This window comes from Rutidosis leptorrhynchoides, chromosome 3 (genome assembly GCF_046630445.1).
Source record: "Rutidosis leptorrhynchoides isolate AG116_Rl617_1_P2 chromosome 3, CSIRO_AGI_Rlap_v1, whole genome shotgun sequence".
NCBI lineage: Eukaryota > Viridiplantae > Streptophyta > Magnoliopsida > Asterales > Asteraceae > Rutidosis > Rutidosis leptorrhynchoides.
The window spans coordinates 206104670-206128008 of NC_092335.1; the positions used below are offsets into that span (position 1 = coordinate 206104670).

Below are 23339 nucleotides of genomic sequence, written 5' to 3' on the forward strand. Positions count from 1 at the left end.
CATACTCTTTTATAGTGCTACCAGCTCGTGGTTCACACTCGATGCTACCGGCTCGTGGTTCACATCTTAGTTTATAGTGCTACCGGCTCGTGGTTCACACTCGATGCTACCGGCTCGTGGTTCACATCTTAGTTTATAGTGCTACTGGCTCGTGGTTCACACTCCATCCCACACATGTTATGGCACTACCAGCACGTGGTTCATACCATAACATTCACAAATAAACACGCCATATACATGAACGCATAATTATTCCACTCACCTTGTCACAAGGATGATGATTTAGCACTTCCGAGCTTCAACGCAATGTACCTAAATCATTAAGTGCACATTCAATTTCACAACTAGTGGGATTAACCACAATACTCCCACTTGAGCATTTAATGACCCAATTTGCATTAAATGACTCAACTACTCACAACCGCCCATAAATAGCCAAGACTCGACTTTAATCACTAAGACTAGTGAATTAAAGTCTATTAACTTCAATTAACACAAAACTTAGGGTAATCCATACCCATTTCATTTAATTAGGTCAACTAGTACATTTTGACCCATTTTATTTTACTTAAACTCACAATCAAGTCAAACCTACCCATTAACACTTCTTTCATAAATTTTAAAGTGCATTAATGACCAATAACACCAATTGACACTTACAACCACAAATCGCAAGGCCAAGACCCTAGATTGTGGCTATTAGGGTTTCATAACAACAACATAACCCAACTTCACCCATTTTACCCTCAAATGGGTCATACAATCTCTAGTAACCAAAACCCTAGCCATTACCCAATTAAAACTTAAAACATGGAGTTAAGACTTACCAATACAATCACAACGTAGCTAGAGACGTAGGGAACAACTTTAAAACTTGGGTTCGGGTGAGATTTGGTCTCCTTCTTTTCCAAGTGAGCTTTCTCTCACTAAACCCTAACTCTCTCTCTAAAATTAAATGTGGTGTAGGTGAAGATGTGTTAAATGAGTTAGGATAACTCATTTATCAGTTTTCTAGATCTAAAACCGTCCATAAGTGAAAAGACTTAAACATCCCCAAAGATGCCATTTAAATTGGGTCAAATTTATCAAACAGCGACATCTGTCGCGTTTCGCGACAACCTGTCGCGTAACGTGACGCCCAAACGCGATAAACCACAACAGAACGCGATAACCTCGACAGAACTGGGGTTCTGGAGCTGTCGCGTTCCAGCCCACTTTGTCGCGTATCGCGACGCACCAGGACGCGATGAAACTCACTCAGACGCGACAGAAGGCCTGATCAAACTATTTTCCAATATTTTCACACATTAAACTAAAATAAACGATCATAGATTCAATAATAAACGTACACGAGGTTAATTACGCACCTTAAGTCATATTCGAGGAAAACGGGATGTTACAACTCTCCCCCACTTGAATCGGAGCGCGTCCTCGCGATCCAAGCCGCATGACAAGAGGGTAGGTAAACCAACACGAATTCTTCGGGCTCCCAAGTAAATTCGGAACCTTTACTACGACGCCATTGAACTTTAAAAGTTCTCACTTCTTTATTTCTCAACCTTTTGACCTTCTCATCAAGTATAGCAATCGGCTCCTCAATATACTCTAACTTATTGTTCAGCTCAATTTCGTCTAAAAGCATCCAAGAAGAATCATCCGCAAGACACTTATGGAGATGGGAAATATGGAATGTATCATGGATCCCTGCAAGCTCTTCGGGTAATTACAAACGATACGCAACTTCACCAACACGAGCTAAAACCTTAAATGGCCCAATAAACCGAGGAGATAACTTTCCCCGTTTTCGAAACCGAATAATACCTTTCCATGGAGAAACCTTAAGCATCACCATATCACCTTCTTGAAATTCGATCGTTCGCCTACGCTTGTCGGCATACGACTTTGCCTATCTTGAGCCTTTTTCAAATGCTCTCGAATCACATCAATCTTGCTATTCGTCTCTAACACCAAATCGGTACTCCCGATTTCCTTTTGTCCCACTTCACCCCAACAAATCGGAGTTCGACATCTACACCCATAAAGCATCTCATAAGGTGGCATCCCAATACTAGTATGATAACTATTATTGTACGAGAATTCCACCAAAGGCAAATGCTCGTCCCAACTACCACCAAAATTGATAATACAAGCCCGTAACATATCCTCCAAAGTTTGATTCGTACGTTAGGTTTGACCGTCCGTTTGAGGATGATACGCCGTGCTCAACTTCAATTGCGTACCCATATCTTCATGAAACCTTTCCCAAAACCGAGATGTAAAACGAGTATCTCGATCGGAAAAAATAGATATAGGGACACCATGTCGAGAGATGACTTCCTTGATAAACAACTTAGCCAAGGTCTCCGACGATATCGCTTCCTTTATGGGAAGAAACAAAGCACTCTTTGTCAGTCGATCAACTATAACCCAAATCGAATCAAACTGGGTTCTCACCGTTTTAGGTAACTTTGTGATGAAATCCATGGTAATGTGCTCCCATTTCCATTTCGGGATTTCTAACGGTTGTAACTTACCATACGGCTTTTGGTGTTCGGCCTTAACTTGCAAACACGTGACGCATTGCTCAACATACTTCACAACATCACGTTTCATGCCCGGCCACCAATAATCTTTCCTTAAATCATGATACATTTTCGTCGCGCCCGGGTGAATGGAATACTTTGACTTATGTGCTTCATCAAGTAGCACTTGTCGATAATCACCCATCTTAGGCACCCACACTCTTCCTTGAAAAGACAACAAACCACGCGAACCCATTGTAATGAATTCCGATTGTCCCACAATTCATTCCGCATGCTTGTTGTGAACGTAAGCCTCTATTTGAATCACACCAAGTTTTTCAAGAAAATCGTTAGTAATAATCATATGTAGCAATACCAATCGTAACGCCGATTGATGACTCTTTCGACTTAACGCATCCGCGACCACATTCGTCTTGCCCGGATGATAAAGTATTTCACAATCATAGTCCTTTACCACGTCCATCCACCTACGTTGACGATAATTCAAATCTCGTTGATTAAGGAGGTGTTTCAAACTCTTATGATCCGAATAAATCATACACTTGACACCATACAAGTAATGGCGCCAAATTTTCAACGCATGCACAACCGCCGCCAACTCAAGATCATGAGTCGGAAATCTCGTCTCGTGTTCTTTTAATTGTCGAGAGGCATAAGCGATGACTTTACCTCTTTGCATTAGAACACACCCGAGTCCATTTAACGAAGCAGCACAATAAACCGTCATGTCTTCCACTCCTTCCGGCAACACTAACACCGGAGCTTGACACAACTTCTCTTTTAGCAATTGAAAAGCAATTTCTTGCTCATCCTCCCAATTTAATCTCGCGTTCTTCCTCGTCAACTTTGTCAATGAAGAAGCGATCTTAGAAAAGTCTTGGATAAACCGACGATAATAATCGGCCAATCCGAGAAAACTTCGGACCTCCGTAGGCGTAGTCGGTTGTCTCCAACTCTTCACCGTCTCGATCTTCCCCGGATCTACTTGAATACCGTTTTCGTTCACAATATGACCAAGGAATTGAACTTCCCTTAGCCAAAATTCACATTTGGAGAACTTTGCATACAACTTCTCCTTTCGTAGCGTCTTCAATACTTCACGCAAATGACGTTCATGTTCGTTCATACTTTTCCAGTAGACTAGTATGTCGTCAATGAACACTATTACCGACTTGTCCAACATAGGTTGGCACACTCGGTTCATAAGATCCATGAATGCCGCCGGTGCATTCGTAAGACCAAAAGGCATAACTACAAACTCAAAATGCCCATAACGCGTTCGAAAAGCCGTTTTCTCAATATCTCCCTCACGGACCCGCATTTGGTGATAGCCGGACCGTAGGTCGATCTTAGAGAAATACGTCGCACCTTGGAATTGGTCAAACAAATCGTCAATCCGAGGAAATGGATAACGATTCTTGATCGTCGCCTTATTCAACTCCCGATAATCGATGCACATTCGCATGCTACCATCCTTCTTCTTCACAAATAAAACCGGAGTGCCCCATGGCGAAGCACTCGGTCGAATAAAACCCTTCTCGAGCAACTCTTGGGTTTGATTTAACAACTCTTACATTTCCGTCGGTGCTAAACGATAAGGAGTTTTAGCAATGGGAGTAGCTCCCGGAACCAACTCAATGCGAAATTCAACTTGTCTTTCCGCCGGAACACCCAGTAACTCGTCCGGAAAAACGTCTTCGAATTCACTAACCACCGGAATTTCATGAATAGGTGGTGGCTCATCACGAGTATTAATAACATGGGCAAGAAAATCCATGCCACCACTAACAAGAAAACGACATGCCCGTGCAAAAGAACATATCGGCACAAGTCTTCTTCGTTTATCACCGTGAATAATTAACTCTCCCCCACTAGGGGTCTTCACACGAATAAACTTCTCATGGCATGCAATATCGGCTCTATTATGATCGAGCCAATCCATGCCCACAACAATATCAAAGTCGCCCAAAGTCATCTGGATGAGATCAATTTTAAAGTTTTCGGTACCAAAAACGACATCACAATTCTTACACACATCAACCACTAGCACCATCTTGCTGTCCGCTATTTCGACTTCTACCAGACGACTTAACTTAGCTAACGGTCTATCAAGTTTAGGCAAAAATTTTGGAGACACAAACGACAAATTTGCACCGCTATCAAAAAGAATCCTTGCCGGATTGGAATTGACCAAGAAAGTACCTGAGACAACTTCGTTGGATTGCTTGGCTTCGTCGTTAGTCAACAAATAGTTTTGCCCTCGAGCCGTACCCGCCGCCTTCTCTAGCCTTTTAACATTATCGTTGTTCAAATCGGGACACTCTGACTTTCGGTGTCCTTCTTTGTTGCAACCATGTGTCCTCTTTGATTACAATTATAACATGTGGGCCCGAAACCCCCGTAAGCACCCTTCTTCACACTATTAATGCTTTTGGAGCCTTTCTTGTTCTTTTTATTGGAAAAGTTCGAATGACTCGAACCTTCAAACTTTCTTTTAGAAAAAGTGAAATCGCTTTTCCTTAGAACCTCTGGCTCAAAACCCCGAGCCAACTCAAACAACTCCTCAAAAGAGTTAGCCATACCCCGACTAATCTTACCCTTTAACTCATCATTTAAAGTACGGTAGAAATCTTTCATTAATTTGTGATCGTCACCAACATATTCCGGGCAAAAGCAAGTCTTTGCCAAAAAGGTAGACTTGAGAGTAACCAAGTCCATCGAACCTTGTTGCAAATGATGCAACTCGTCCCGGGTTCTATCAAGGTCGGAAGAAGTTCGGTATTCTTGGAAGAATTCCTTCTTAAACTCCTCCCATGTCAAGCTCATGCATTGCTCTTCACCATATAAATGGATTTTGTCGTCCCACCACAACTTTCCTTCTTCACGTAGCATGCTAGACCCGTATCTCGTCTTCTTCTCGGGAGGACATTCCGCGGTACGGAAAGCTCCCTCGATATCGGAAATCCAACAAGTGCTTTTCAATGGATCCCTCACCCTATTAAACATCGGAGGTTGAGTATCCTTGAAATTTTTGTAGTGGAAGTCCCGCCTTCCACCCCCACCATTACCTTCACCCCCTTCGCCTCGAGGATAAATGTTTCTAGCCTCTAAAGCCTCCTCTATTGCAGCTTTCATTCGATCGTTGATCATTTCGGTCACTTGTCCATCGACCGACTCTTGGAAGACCTTTCGGACATAGTCAAGAAAATCCTTCTTTAACTTTTTAAAGATGGCCTCAACCTTGGCCGTGAGTTCAACATCCTCACTCGTACCACCGTTATCATTATCGTGTCCGTTTCTCGTCTTCATTCTAGACAACGAAAAAGATTAAACAAAGAACGAAAAGACATAACATGTAAGTATATAGATGTACACCACACTACTCCATCTTGCTCGACAATCGTCGTACATTACTTGTTTGACACGATTTGCACCCGTAACAATGGTAGCTAATCATTGTTACGCGAGCACGTCGCATTAACTTGCTAGTACAACGTCCATCTCGCTCGATGCTTGCTAAACACAACACAAATCAATTAGCACAAGGTTAGTTCACATAAACCAAAGCACTAACAATTCCCGATTAGACCCAACGTCCTACAAGTCCCGCATAAAGCGCTCACACAATAAAGTCCAAGTCTAGGCACCTATCTCAAGTCGCCTAAATCCCTTAGACCATGCTCTGATACCACTTGAAACAACCCAACCCGTATTCCATACGATAATTTTTTTTTTTTTATAATACATATTTACGCGCCAATTAAATATGTAAACCATTCCACAAGTTCCATTTAAACGTACATCAACTTAAATGTTTACAAAAGGCACGAAGGCCATTAATTAAGTTTTATACAAGTTTGACCCACTACAATGATAGTTTATAATCCAAACGACACTCGAGCACGGTTTGGGGCTAAACTACCCAAAACGTTAGGCCAAACTTCAAAAGCTATGCCAAAAGCACCCCCGACAACATAAGCGGGAGACCACTAGTCCAAACGTATGCCCTTACCCTTGTCCAAGCCGGAACCTATAAAATGATAAACAACGAGAGGGTAAGCAATGCTTAGTGAGTGCAACAATTATACATACATATATATAACCTACCCATTTGCAATCACAATACCAAATACCTCATACGAACTTGTAACTCAAATAGCATGTCAACATACCCGTAACGCTAACAAGTCGTACATTATCACACCACTTCATTAGCATATACTCAACTCAGTATATATATAATATGCTAAACAAAAACAACAATCTCAATATGGTTAACCAATAACGCTATGGTGCTACCGGCTCGTGGTTCACACCATACGCTTGAGTCATACTCTTTTATAGTGCTACCGGCTCGTGGTTCACACTCGATGCTACCGGCTCGTGGTTCACATCTTAGTTTATAGTGCTACCGGCTCGTGGTTCACACTCGATGCTACCGGCTCGTGGTTCACATCTTAGTTTATAGTGCTACCGGCTCGTGGTTCACACTCCATCCCACACATGTTATGGCACTACCGGCACGTGGTTCATACCATAACATTTACAAATAAACACGGCATATACATGAACGCATAATTATTCCACTCACCTTGTTACAAGGATGATGATTTAGCACTTCCGAGCTTCAAAGCAATGTACCTAAATCATTAAGTGCACATTCATCTTCACAACTAGTGGGATTAACCACAATACTCCCACTTGAGCATTTAATGACCCAATTTGCATTAAATGACTCAACTACTCACAACCGCCCATAAATGGCCAAGACTCGACTTTAATCACTAAGACTAGTGAATTAAAGTCTATTAACTTCAATCAACACAAAACTTAGGGTAATCCATACCCATTTCATCTAATTAGGTCAACTAGTACATTTTGACCCATTTTATTTTACTTAAACTCACAATCAAGTCAAACCTACCCATTAACATTTCTTTCATAAATTTTAAAGTGCATTAGTGACCAACAACACCAATTGACACTTACAACCTCAAATCACAAGGCCAAGACCCTAGATTGTGGCTATTAGGGTTTCATAACAACAACATAACCCAACTTCACCCATTTTACCTTCAAATGGGTCATACAATCTCTAGTAACCAAAACCCTAGCCATTACCCAATTAAAACTTAAAACATGGAGTTAAGACTTACCAATACAATCACAACGTAGCTAGAGACGTAGGGAACAACTTTAAAACTTGGGTTCGGGTGATATTTGATCTCCTTTTCCAAGTGAGCTTTCTCTCACTAAACCCTAACTCTCTCTCTCTAAAATTGAATGTGGTGTAGGTGAAGATGTGTTAAATGAGTTAGGATAACTCATTTATCAGTTTTCTAGATCTAAAACCGTCCATAAGTGAAAAGACTTAAACATCCCCAAAGATGCCATTTAAATTGGGTCAAATTTGTCAAACAGCGACATCTGTCACGTTTCGCAACAACCTGTCACGTAATGCGATGCCCAAACGCGATAAACCACAACAGAACGCGATAACCTCGACAGAACTGGGGTTCTGGAGCTGTCGCGTTCCAGCCCACTTTGTCGCGTATCGCGACGCACCAGGACGCGATGAAACTCACTCAGACGCGACAGAAGGCCTGATCAAACCATTTTCCAATATTTTCACACATTAAACTAAAATAAACGATCATAGATTCAATAATAAACGTACACGAGGTTAATTACGCACCTTAAGTCATATTCGAGGAAAACGGGATGTTACATGATGACAGCGTGTAAGGTCAATTGAGAAAATAATATAAATGCGAATTAAACAATATTTAATAACGTTACTCACGTTTTAAAAGAATCTAATTCGATATAATTAAACAACACATAGGAATGTGCTTTATCCAAGGTCTCAAGGTCTAGCCGTGTTGCCACTGTAGCACCAATGGGTCTACCAGGCATTGAAAATATAGGTAAGACATCCTCCTTACCACCGTCATCGTAGTTTCTACTTTTCTTATTATGTATCATCTCGACATCACTGGATAAGTACAGTGAACAAAATGTCAAACACTCCTCAGCTAAATATTCTTTGGCAATTGATCCTTCGGGTTTAGCCTTGTTTCGCACGTATGATCCTTTGGCAATTGATCCTTTGGCAGTGAACGCGATTTTTTTGATATCAGTAGATCATTTATTTCAACGACCCTCATCATTTGCACGTAACACACACGTTCGGGCGGAAACCTGAACCCGATCGGCGGTACCCGGGAACACATCCATTCTGGCAGTGGTCCGGGTAGAGGTCCGTGAACGAATCTGGTAAAACCTCCCTATAGGGTCAATATATACCACCATTAATGGTGTTCAATTGGTTTAAAGAAAATCATGTCATCCTTAAGGATCGAACCATGAACTCTCCCTATCCCAAGACACAAAGTACATGGGGTGAACCTTTGGACTATGCCCACAAGTTCGGTTCATGTATCAATTTGATGACTTCTTTTCGGTTTGCAATATTTTGATTAACAAGATCAGTGATCCATCAGAGTTTGAGTTGATCTAGTTCCCCATCAATTTTATTGCTATTACAAAAGCATTATACTTGCAGACTGGACACCCCGTTCAAGGTCATCAATCGATAGTGCCTAATGCTTTGTTAGTTAAATACACTAAAAGTACAAAAAGCATATATTATACTTGTGGCGTGGTCCAACGGTTGGTGGCCGGCCTGCCTCCTTCGGGGGAGGTCAGGAGTTTGACCCCCGTTGGCTACATAGTAACCCATAATTTCATACCTACCATGAAGTTCCACCCATGACACCTTTCCCACATCGCGTTTGGGGAAAAAGGGGAGGGGTTTTACTGTCCATGCCCCGTATGGGATTAGTACATGTTTCCTCCTCGGCACGCAGTTAGGGGGCGTGGGTATAACTGTGTAGGGATTTTACCGTCCATGCCCCGTATGGGATTAATGGTCAGGGTTATTACATGGACTCAAGCAATTGAAGATATAATTGTGCTCGAGATGAAGGTGATCATGGTGACGTAGATGACGAGTCGGATGTTTCAAAGGATGATGCAACGAGTGGTGATATGTTTATATTCAGCTCTCTGAATTGGTATCTTGGTTGATACAGGTGTAGGTGATTAAGCGACTTCTGCACGGGTGTGTAGAACGGCTGAGAGTTTTTAAAGTAGAATTCGTCTACATCATCGGATGAAGATATAATCTTCTCGTTGATGATCATACTAGTAATCATCCTATCTTGTGCTAATGGTTTAGTTTTACCATCTTCTGATAATAATGTTCCTGTTGGTGCCAACGTACCATTGACTTCAAAGACAGTGTGAAGGTACACAAGCATGCATGTTTATTCTTCAAAACAATACGACCAAGCAATCCACAGTTTCTTCGGGTTATATATCTTCAAAAAGTATTTTTTTGGCCGATCAAGGAATTTTCGCCAACCTACAAGTAGTGACAAATCATCAAGTGTTTTGATATATTCTTTTCCTAATCAGAATGGTAAAGAGGTTCACATATTTAGATAAGATTGACGGGATCACGAATCGCCCGGTCAAATTAAAGAAATCGAAAACGCAGATCCAAAACCGACTGAGTTGGAGTTTTCGGTGATTTTCGTTGGTATTTTGTATGTGCTTGGTTAGATTGCTTTATTGTTGTTATTTTCCTGTTTTATTGCTATTGTTCATTTAGATTTGGTCTTCTGTGGATCAAGTGATGTTCATAGTGGCTCGGTTAGAGTTTGCTAGGTTTAATCTTCAATCCGTTGAGGTATAACAAAAGTTTACTTTTTGCGAGTTGTTCTTGTAATGTTTTATTGTATTTGTTCATAAGTTCCATCATTTATATATGAATGTTCAAAATTTTAATATAAACAAACAAAAAAAATTAAATACAACAAACTGAAGACTTATACTTAATAATTTAATATATATGGCAAGAAAAAATAATGTTTATTAAACAATTAAACAATACTATATGTTATACGTTTTTTTTAAGTCATAATACTATACGTTTACTACTCCTATAAATGTGGAATTAACAAACATTCCTATATAATTAACTTATAAAACCGATCCATTCACCGAATCAACCGCTCTTAATTACCCCACGACCTAATAGAAAATTTTGAAACCAAAATTCTTTCCCACCAAACCCAAAATTGACGAATTTTTTGAATATGAAATTCATTCTCACCAAACCTACATTTGATATTATGTTGTGTTTCACCCTCATTTTACTCGATTTTCAGGTTGGGATCAGGAAGAACACTCCAATTTCACTCTACAAGGTACTGTTATATTTTTAACATGTATAATCAATAATCGATAAACATCATTATTTTAACCATAATTGTAGTTGATATTTTGATGTTCACATACTCGATTCATAAACCTCTGATTAATCATTCAATTTAAAACATAGTTTGTGCTTTAATTGATTATTTGTCTTAAAATTTTAATCATATTTGTAGTTGAAACTGTCATGTTTTCAAACTCGAGTCGTAATCCTCTGTTGTTTAATTATTCAAAGTAAATCATAGTTTGTGCTTGGATTGATTAATTGGCTAAAATTAATTTTTATTTTTACCATATTTGTAGTTGATACTGTCATGTTCACATACTCGAGTCATAATCCTCTGTTGTTTAATGATTCAACATAAAACATAGTTTGTGCTTACATTGATTATTTAGCTTAAACTAATTTTTATTTTACCCATATTTGTAGTTGATACTGTCATGTTCACATAACCGAGTCATAATCCACTGTTCCTTAATCATTAAAATTAAAACATAGTTTGTGCTTAGATTGATTATTTGGCTTAAACTAATTTTTATTTTTACCATATTTGTAGTTGATACTGTCATGTTCACATATACTCGAGTCATAATCCTCTGTTCTGTAATCATTAAAATTAAAACATATTTTATTCGTACTTAATCTATTTTTAGGGCTTGATTACAAAGAAGTCCAGTAATGGAACAACCGAAAAAGTCATCTAAAGTGCCTGAGCAAAACTTTACTGCACAGGAGTATGAACTAGTTAGAAAAAGGACTATGGAGGCAAACAAGAGAAAGTTTGAAGCTTTAGGTTTGAAGCGTACCACTGAGGCTTTGACGGTGAAGCTTGGTAAAAAAAAACTAATAACAAATCAATCCTTCCATCTGATGAAGATGCAGAGTATAATCCTGCTGATGACTTTGACAGTGAAGGTGAGGAAACTGAAGAACAATCACAAGCTACCAAAGTTAAAAATCCTAAAAAGATAAACTTAATGAACTATGATTATATAATTTCATTCTAAGTATTTTAACTACATTTCACTTTGTCTACAGAAAACAGCTGTAACCAAATCTGCACCTACAACAGCAACCAAACCTACAACTACACCTATAACCACAGCCGCAACAAAACCTTCAACCAAACCTCCAACCAAACCTGCAGCCACATCTGCAACCAACCGTGCAACGTTCATTAAACCATTGACCATTAACCGAACGACTAATTTAGCACAGAAACGCTAAACCGCTCATTCTCCATCATCCCCTATTAGGAATACAAGATCTAAGTCGAACAGCTTGCCATTGACTGACAAAGATATTGCAGTCACGAGTAAGGAAAAAGAGTCTATTCAAAGGGCTGATCAAAATGAAACACAACAGACCAAATTAACAACAAAAGTCATGACCGGTGGGTTAATTTTTAATTTGTTTTTTATAAAAAAAGATAGCCTTAGGTATATTAATTTGATATTTAATGACTATTATGACTATGACTATTTACTTAACATTTTCATAACCGATTTTAATTGCAATTACAGAAACAAACAGGAATGAAGAACAAACTAAAACCGGCAATGACTTATTCAATGGAAATGAACATGAAGTGCATGAAGAAAATGCAGAAACTGATTATGAAGATGGTTTATTTGCTATATTCACATGAATCTTTCATTTTTTTCTAATACTTATATTCTTACTTTCATTATGACTGTTCTAATACTTAAATCATTTTTGATATTTAATGACTAGTATGATTATGAATATATACTTATACAATTTCATATTATTTTTATTGCAATTACAGAAACAAATAGGAATGAAGAACAAAATGAAACTGGCAACGGCGTCTTCAATGGAGATGAAAATGAAGTGCATGCAGAAAATCAAGAAACTGAATATGCAGACGGTTTATTTTCTATAGTCACATGAATCTTTCATTTGTTTACTAATACTTAAGTATATTCTAACTTTCATTATGACTGTTGTGATACACTAACAGATATGTATGACGATAATGAAGATTACCATGGACAATATGACAGGGAAATGGAATACGGTAAGTTTTCTCAACTAAGATGAATCTTTCTTTGAATGTATAATTCTTAAATTATAACTTATATTATGACATTTGTGATGAAATACCAGAAATGATGATGAGCTTCAACTTATGGACGAAGATGACACAGTTGACATCATAGGAGGTTATCTTTGTCTATCTGGTTGCTTATATGCACTGTTTGATTCATTTAATTGATTGGGATTGTTGGCTGTTTATTTATTTTATTACGCAAAAACGAGCGAAAAGATCAGACCAAAAAGAGGCCCAACAAAAATGCTAAACAACTTGGGGAAAAGAAGACAGAATTCGAATCACTGTTTTGTTTAATAATTTTGGGCAAACAGTTAGTAAAACTACTAGTAAACTCACCAATTTCTTGGGAACCATGGCCAGAAGTAGCGTATATTGCCCAATCTACAGGAGATGGAGTAAACTAAGTTCTGATAAAAAGAAACATGTTGCTAAAAGGAAATCGTTGCTTAACGTAGTAAAGGTACATATTCAGAATTCTGTATTTGTACTACGAGTGCACTTAGTTGATCAAGTTACATGTTATTATTGTAGTCGAAATTCGATGTTCCTGATATTGCTGAAGGGTGGATCTTGAGATCATTAGGGAGGAAGGTAAAGAATTGGAGGGCAAGATTAAAAAAGCAATACTATGATCCAACTTTATCACTCCAAGAACAGTATAATTCTAGGTGTTCACAAGTCCAAGAAGATCATTGGCAAAAACTTGTAAGGTACTGGAATAGAAGACGCAACAAGGTATGTACTTGTTATCCTTCCACATCTTATATATTACTTATATCAATGTATTGCCATTTATGAGACATCACTTTCCTACCTCAGCAAGTTAGTGAAAAAAACAAATCGAACCGGGCGAAGAAGAAGCTGATGCAACTCACTGGAAAAAAAGAGTTATGCACGTGTTTGAGAAGAGTTGAAGATAATTAATTAAAGGGGAAAAAGTTATTTTATGATAATATGTGGATATCATTTATTGTTAAACCAATTTTAATTTAATTGAAACAGGCAAAAAATAATGGTCAAGAACTAAGCCGTTTTGAAATGTTTGCAAAGTGTTTCTCTAATAACGGCAATACAAATTGCTTAGAAGCTCAAGATGCCATTGTAAGTAATATTGTTACTAGTGTCAATTTTTTGACTGAATGATTTTGCTCATGTGTAATATTTATGTTACGCTGATCAAACTGTTTTAACATGTGGATTCTGACTTACGATGTTTATTATGCTTGATACAGCGTGAAATGAATGAACTTAAAAAGAACATTCCACCTGGTACAAGCGATGAGCCTGGGGCAGATGACATTTTCTCGAAGGTTAAGGGAAACGATAAATATGGAAATGCTGACCTATACGGCTTAGGTGTCCGGGCTACTGATCTATGAGGTGTAACACCGTCTCGTATTGCTTACACACGAGAGAATCAAATGTTGAAATCAAGGATCGTGGAATTAGAGGCAGAAAAAGCATAACTGAATCGGGAAAAGAATCGTTCCAACAGTGATTCAACTATTTCCCCAGTTACCTCACCAGTCGTTGAACCTCCACCTTTACGGGTATGTTTATGTTATAAAAAACTCTGTCTTCTCAATGTTAACAAATACTCCGTATAGTTTAACTCTTATTTGCTGTAAAATGATATTCAGGCTCAGTCTGAACTATATCCGAGGAGCATTCACAAGCCGTTTGACATAGTAGCAAGAGGATGGGTTTTGAGTTTAGATCCAAAAGAGGTGGTGGGAGGGAAAGAGATTGGTACAAGATACTGTTCGGATAATCCTCAGGTGGCAATTCGAAAAGACGAACAGCTGGTTAGGCCGTATGGACAGATGGACACAATTATTGAAGCTATAGGCACGCCTATTGCATGGCCAAGAAATTTTGTCGAGGTATGACCTTCTTAAAGTGTACTTTTGTAATTATAAGTTATAATAACGCGAAGGTTTAAAACTAACATATGAAATATATATTTTTTTTGTAGGTAGTACCTCTTGATTAAGAAGATTGCTTCATGATCGATCTACTCGTTCTTAGTATTCATGTGTTTACTTCTTTATTATTATCGCCAAATGTTACTAGACTTTTATATTTGATTTTTTGTAACTATGTTTACTTCCAGATGAAACATATCTGAGATTCTGAGTTTGCTATTAAATAAAAATCAGTTGTTGGATGTCTATTTCATTTATAGAATTTGTTTGTTTTAATTATAATTTTAATATCATGTCCATGATTATTTTATATTTATCATGACCATTATAGCTGAATTCCGCAACCCCAAAAATCGGTTTCATAATTTTACTTTGAGATTTAAGGACCCATTTAAAAGGTCCTAATATATGTTTTTAGGACCTTTTTAATGGATCCTAATATATGTTTTAGGACTCATTTATAATGTAAATAATTATATTATAGGACCCTAAAAAGGGTATCATCATCTTAGTTAGGATATTAGGACCTTCATTAATAGTCCTAACATGTGCTTTTTAGGACCTTTTTGTGTGTTTTAGGACTCTATCGAAAGGTCGCAATATAGTATTTAGGACTCTATTCGTGTGGTCCTTAATTATTTTATAAAACCCTATTTATGGGTTTCAAAAAACTTATTTTAGGACCCTATTTGTGTGGTTCTTAATGATATTATAGGACCCTTATTAATGGGTTTCATAAACTTATTAGAACCTTTTTTAAGAATCCTAATATGATTTTTAGGACCCTTAAATAAAGTCTTTATATGTTTTAAAATATTAGAAGTCCCATATATGACCCTATAATAAGGTCCTAATATGTTCTTGGGACCCTTCTTAAGCGTCCTTAATGATATTATAGAACCCTTATTCATGGGTTTCATAAATTTTTTTCAGCTATTAGGACCCTTTTTAAAGATCCTGATATGTTTTTTAGGACCCTTAAATAAAGTCTTTATATGTTTTAAAATATTAGAAGTCACATTATATGACCCTATAATAAGGTCCTAACATGTTCATGGGACCCTTCCTAACGGTCCTTAATGATATTATAGGACCCTTATTAATGGGTTTCATAAACTTTTTTCAGCTATTAGGACCATTTTTAAAGATCCTCATATGTTTTTTAGGACCCTTAAATAAAGTACTTATATGTTTTGAAATATTAGATGTCGCATTATATGACCCTAGAATAAGGTCCTAATATGTTCATGGGACCTTTCGTAAGGGTTATTATACATTTTTTAAAACACTTTTCTAATAAGGTCCTAATATGTTGTTAGGACCCTTATTAGTCTATTGGGACGCCACTGTAGGAGGACCAATTCGTTAGTGGTCCTATCAGCTCAAAGGTCCTATTAGAGTACATAATAGGACCTTTGTGGTGGTCCTATAAGCCTGTTTTTCTTGTAGTGTGTATTTTTAGTTTATGGATTCCAGACATTGCCCGAGTAGTCATGGAACGAGTGGGAGGCACATGTATAGTAGGTGGTGAGTTTGTAGGACTGGGTTCAACAGAGATAGAAGAAGGCGAGGGTGGTACAGTATCGTGGGATTTTGTGAAGGGAATAGGATTCGTTGACCCAGATTTTGTTTCATGTGATTAGGCCGAAATAGGTGTGGAGTTATTAGGCTCTGTCTGATTTTGGACCGAATGAAGGATCGTAGGAGAGATGGGCTCAGAAGATTGCCCACTGTTAGAGACATGTGGACTGTTTGCGGAGTGGATAATAGGAGAATGCCCGTGATGTGTATTGGGCGCACGTGGACTGGGTGTTCGTAAAGAGGTAGGTTCATGGAAAATTTTATATTCTGATGATTTCGTTTTTGTAGGTGAAGAGAAGGGAAAAATAGATTCATTGAAAACGACATGGCGTGTGAATTTTGTTTTTTTTAGTGGGGAGGTCGTAGCATTTGTAACCTCTATGATTTTTTGGATAGCCTAAAAAGCCACAAGGTGTGGAACGTGGTTGGAGTTCATTAATGGTAGTGGATGGAATAAGAGGATAACAAAGACAGCCGAAGACGCGTAAATGGTTGTAATCGGGAGTACGGTGGTATAGTATTTGTGTAGGTGAGAGGTTATTAAAAAGTTTGCTTGGAAGGATATTGAGTAAGTATGTGGTCATTTCTAGTGCATGTGGCCAAAATGTTGAAGGAAGTGAAGAGTGTGTCATTATGGTGCGCATGATATTATTTATGGCGCAAATTTTTCTCTCCGCCTTTCCATTTTGAGACGAAGTGTATGGACACGAGAAGCAAAAGACGATGCCGTTTCGACAACAGAATTGGTGAAAGGACGAGATATTATATTCGGTACCATTGTCACATTGAAATGTTTTGATTTGTTTACCGAATTGTGTTCGAAAGAAATTTTGAAGGATAAGAAAGATACTATAGACTTGTGATTTGTTACTTAAGGGCATGGTCCAAAGAAAGTTTGTGTAGTCATCAAGAAATAGAATATAATAGTTATGTCCACCATTACTAAGTACGGGGGACGTTCACAAATCGCTATGAACTATATCAAAAAGCATAAAGGTAGAAGTAGTACATGAATAAAATGGTAAACGAACATGTTTGCCAAAAACACATGATTGACACACAAAAGTTTTATTTGATGAATTAAATTTAACGTAATTCTTATTTTTAAGTGATCGAAAGCACACTAACACCCGGATGGCCTAGGCGTTGATGCCACAGATCATGTGATAAAGCAGAAAAAGCAGAATGACACTCGAGTTGTTGGAGCGTGGATGTATGGATAGGGTTGATAGGGAAGGTAGTGTGACCAAAACCACTAATTGGAATTACGTGACCATTTCCAATAATAATACTTTTAGAAGCATTTGAAGGATAATAAGAAATGAGATTACCTTTATTACCCGTCATGTGGGATGTGGCGCCCGTATCAAGATACCAGTTCTCATCCGGAGGGTGTAACTCATGGTATGCATTGCGGCTTCAATATCCGTAGGTATTGAAGAGGAAGCAACAGAGGGTGCATAATTATGATTGGGCCTAGGGCCCAAAATGTCAGGTTGGACAACAGAAGATTGTAGTTTGAGCCAGCTAGAAGTAGTGGGATATGGACATGATGGTGTAGGAGCCTAAGGTGAAGTTTGCCAAGCCCAAGTCCCATAAGGCCATTGCTTTTGAGGAGGCCCACTTGTAAATGGTGACTGTAGATTATATCTACTGTTATACCTCGACCAGAAGGGTTTCTCCCACGATTGAAAGAACCACGACTTCGATTGTTATTCCCACAATAATAGCTACGACCTCGATTACCCTGATGATGAGTATTTTGAGATCCATAAGAGACCTGATTGGTGGCGGTTGAACCAGTGGAGGTAAGAAGAGCAGTGGCGGCGGTGGTAGCTGATTGAGAAGCAGAGTTCTGTTTAAGGGTTTCTTCCAAGAGGAGCATCGATCGAGCCTGGTAGAAGGTCGGGAGTGGTTTATTGAACGAGAGTAGAATTCTGACGGCATCATAAATGTCATTGAGAACGGTAATTAATTGCAGAACCATGGTGTCTTCATCCAACTTAGAACCGACATCAATCAATTGGTGAGAAACATTCTTGATTTCCTGGCAGTAAGAAGATATGTTGAGGAATTTATCGAGTTTAATGTTGGAAAATTATCGTTGTAGTTGCACAATTCGAGAGTGTTCGTTATCGTGGAAAATGCCTTTTAGGCGTTTCGAGACTTGTTGAGCGGTAGAATTGGGTTTCATAACGGTTTCCATAAGATCAATTGAGATGGTGGCGAACATCCACTGCATCACAATCGCATCGAGACAATTCCATGATTCAGAAGGGGTGGTGCTAGTGACGGTTTCAGTTGTTGATGATGATGAGTCATAGGGTGTTGGGATGATGTGTTCGATGACCTGGAACGCTCTGCAGTGAATTTTGAATAGCTCGGACCAAGAACCGTATTTGCTATTATGCATATCGAGAACAGTTGGTACATAATTCTTAATGTTGTTTACTGTCATAGCAGGATGAAACTTAGATGAATCTGAGATAGAATTGTGAATGATATGGGAGGGGATTGTGAATCTAGCTTGATACCATGAAAGAGATGAATGTTTTTTCTGTCTATTTCATTCCAATACAATCATCTTATAAACGATAATGAAATGATTATTGGTTATCCTATCAACACTTGATCTACACTCATAATGATACATGGGTTGCATACAACCAATGCTATAAATACATTTTGATTATTTATTACTCGTATATGGTGACTAATAGAAATATTCCCACCCTAGAAAAAATGAATGTTGAACATGCATTTGTTGCTGGAGAATATTTAGTGAGGTTAATGATGAGGTGAGTGAGCTCGAAAAAGTTGTACATGGTGTTGTAGGTGAAGAAGGGGATAAATTAAAATCTGCAATGAAAGTAGTGCGTAATGTGAAATGACCCGTCCTAATCCATCCGGACGAAGTCCATATCGATTACAAACGATTCACAACAGTTGATTACATCGCGAGGTAATTGACCTCTATATGTTAAATTTTACAAACATTGCATTCGTTTTTAAAAGACAAACTTTCGTTACATCGACAGTTGACAGGCATGTAAAGCATTTCATAATATATCCAAATATAATTGACTTAATAATAATCTTGATGAACTCAACGACTCGAATGCAACATCTTTTGAAATATGTCATGAATGACTCCAAGTAATATCTCTAGAATGAGCAAATGCACAGCGGAAGGTTTCTTTAATACCTGAGAATAAACATGCTTTGAAGTGTCAACCAAAAGGTTGGTGAGTTCATTAGTTTAACATAAATAATCATTTCATAATTTTAATAGACCACAAGATTTCATATTTCCATTTCTTATAAACATACGTCCCATGCATAGAGACAAAAATATCATTCATATGGATTGAACACCTGGTAACTGACATTCACAATATGTATATAAGAATATCCCCATCATTCCAGGATCCTCCTTCGGACATGATATAAATTTCGAAGTACTAAAGCATCTCGTACTTTGGATGGGGCTTGTTGGGCCCGATAGATCTATCTTTAGAGTTCGCGTCAATTAGGGTGTCTGTTCCCTAATTCTTAGATTACCAGACTTAATAAAAAGGGCATATTCGATTAGATAATCCAACCATAGAATGTAATTTCGATTACTTGTGTCTATTTCGTAAAGCATTTATAAAAACAGCGCATGTATTCTCAGTCCCAAAAATATATATTGTAAAAGCATTTAAAAAGGGAGTAATGAAACTCACGCATATAAATATTATAAAAACAGTTAATAAAGCATTTGCATGTATTCTCAGCCCAAAAATGTAATGAGTAAAAAGGGAGCAAATGAAACTCACCTAATGTATTTTGTAGTAAAAATACATATGACAACATTAGACAAACTGAACAATGCAGGGTTGGCCTTGGATTCACGAACCTATATCATTTGTATATATATTAAAACATATACTTGAAATCAAATAAATTTATTTATTATATCCTAATTTATATATTATATATTTAATTTGTGTTTATATTCATACTAGTTAATGATTATATAGTTATATTAATGTATCCATACTTGTTTAATGTTGTATTTAAAAATCGATAGTCTGTTATTTGTTAGTATTTATATAAATAATATTAGTAAGTTTGATATGTGTAATTATGTGAAATTTAATATAATTATAGTATACGTAATAAGTATATTTTATGCACAAAATATTTATCTGTTTAAAAAGTTAGTTTTCGAGATTTTTAATAATAATATTACTAATCATATTATTTAATAATAATGCCTATTTGATAATAATATTAATAATAACAATAATAATAACAATAATTATAATTGTAACTAGGGTTATGATAACGATAATAATAGTTGGTAACTACTACTTACCTTAGCGGTAAAACCAATAATAACTAATATTCATAATACTAATACTAATAGAAAATTTTATTACCTAGTGATAACAACAATAATAACAAAAATGATAAGTATAATAATAACAATGATAATAATAATAATAATCATAATAATAATAGTAATAATACTTAAATGATAAATTTGGTAGTTATTAATAATACTTGTAATAATAATATGATAAAAATTTTAAAAATTTTTAATAACGATAATAATAATAATACTTAAGGACAATAATAAAATGATAACATTATCAATGATAATAATATTTATAAGTCTAGTAATAATGATAATGATAATAATAATTATATTAAGGATAATCATAATATTAATGTTAATAATAGCATTATTTATTATAACAATAACATTACTAGTAATAATAACACAATACAACAATAATTTATAATAATAATAATAATAATAATAATAATAATAATAATAATAATAATAATAATAATAATAATAATAATAATAATATTAAAACTACCTTAGGAAGGAGCTAAAGAAAATATCATGACCCGGCCTGGAATCGAACCTGAGACCACTCGTTAACCCGACACACCCCTAAACCGTCTCTCTGTCTCTTGCTTTCTGTTCTTTATATGATCCCAATTATTATTAAACCGTATTATTCTGTTTCTCTAATTTTCCTTCTTCTTCATCCCTTAACTAGTCGACCAGAGATCAAATCAAAGTATAATTAAGTTTTAACGTCTGTTTTACATTGTAATTGGAAACAGAAACGTTTATTGATTCATTACTTGGATAAAAAAAATATAAATGTTTATAACCTGTGCTGCAGTTCGTCGGTTAAAGAACACAAAAAAAATTAATGATTTTGATATTGAAGCATTTTGAGATCTTGAACCCTTCACGAATTATTTTCTAAATCATCATCTGATTGCAATAGAAGCATCAATTTAACCTAAATATCATCATAAAACTTGAATTTGATTTAAGAACAATTATTGACTTTTTAAGGACAAAACTTTGACCTTTAGAATTCGACTTTAATTTAGTGAATTGAGCATTGAAACTTTGCAGAAAGACTTAATAATAGATTCCTAACATAACTACATTTTTAGTTTTTGAGATTTCATTCGAATTCAAAGTTTTGGAAAAATTATTCAAGAACAGAGAGACTAAGCTATTTTTCTTGAATTTTTTTGTTTAATTTTTCAAATAACAGCGATGTTTATTGATACCTGATACAGAAGATGAAACACAGAGTGATTATGTGAGTAACAAATGACCCTCGTTTGATTTGTATCCCATGTGTCGACTGGTTCATCAGAGAAAAGGAAGAAAGGAAAAAAATAGAAAAAAATAGATTAAATTGTACAATTAATCTTGTTTCTATATTGATAAAGAGATTCAATTTGCTAACTTTAGCAGACAAAGACAAATTCGGTTAACAGTTTGAAAAGAACAGAATTTTTGGACTCTTCATCATATCTATCTGTATCTTATCCCATTTATTTTTATATAATATGTATATTTATATATCTATTATATATATATATATATATATTTTTGCATTCCATAAATATGTATGTAATTATATAAACTATGCATAACGATTCTCATATACTTGTTTTTATATCTGAAGTTATATATCTATTATATCTATATATTTATTTTTATAAATAATATATTAATCATATTAACTATGTTAATAATACCCTTAATATTATAATTAATAGTAATACAAATATTATAGTAATATTAATAATATTACTAATGATAATGATGATTTTTACTATGAAATGTATAACAATAATTTTATTAACAACTATATTACTAAATATAATAATACTAATATTAATAAAAGTAATGATAATATAAAAATTAAAATTTTTAACTTGTAATTACGTATAATATATTACCATTTATTATATTCTATCTCTCAATTATGATTTACTGAATCCTTTTTGATATTTATGTATTACAGTATATATAATACCATTTATATATAGAATTATATATATTCATATTTTTTATTTACACACAAATGTTCGTGAATTGTTGGGACTGGTCTAAGGTCAAATGTATTTATGTAAACCGTTCCAAAGTTTTTGAGACTCGATATTTACAGACTTTGCTTATTGTGTCGAACTCATATAAAGATTAAGTTTAAATTTGGTCGGAAATTCCCGGGTCATCACAGTACCTACCCGTTAAAGAAATTTCGTCCCGAAATTTGAGTGCGGTCGTCAGGGGTAACAATAAAAATGTTTTCATGACAAATATGAGTTGATAAATCGATCTTTATCATCATTGAGTAATATGAATAAAACAATTCGATTTTTTTTTTCCGAAGAGTACGAATGAAACTATCATGAGAGAGGTCCCAACGGGCATCGTCCACCTTCGTCCAAAAACTTGCCCAAATTTTTTAGCCGTTAGTAAAATAAAAAAAAATTCCAACGGCTATTCCAACGGTAACTTTTACCCTATAAAAACACCAACCATATACTTCATTTTATACACTCAAACATATATTTCTTTTACATTTCCACCTCTCTCAAAATCAAAATCAAACACTCCC

At 36.1% G+C, this 23339-nt stretch overlaps 1 protein-coding gene across 1 annotated transcript; it reads left to right on the forward strand.

Moving 5' to 3' along the window:
• Positions 1–13253: 13253 nt before the first annotated feature.
• LOC139900778 (uncharacterized) lies at positions 13254–14280 on the forward strand. The gene is made up of 5 exons (XM_071883530.1): positions 13254–13361; positions 13433–13636; positions 13721–13810; positions 13904–14002; positions 14134–14280. Exons 1-5 carry the CDS (start codon positions 13254–13256, stop codon positions 14278–14280), a joined length of 648 nt encoding a protein of 215 aa, XP_071739631.1.
• Positions 14281–23339: the final 9059 nt, after the last annotated feature.

Coding starts and splice junctions, on each gene's coding strand:
- LOC139900778 (XM_071883530.1), top strand. CDS start 13,254: ATGGCCAGAAGTAGCGTATATTGCCCAATCTACAGGAGATGGAGTAAA. Junction 13,362..13,432: donor CGTTGCTTAACGTAGTAAAG/GTACATATTCAG, acceptor TTATTATTGTAG/TCGAAATTCGATGTTCCTGA. Junction 13,637..13,720: donor GGAATAGAAGACGCAACAAG/GTATGTACTTGT, acceptor TTCCTACCTCAG/CAAGTTAGTGAAAAAAACAA.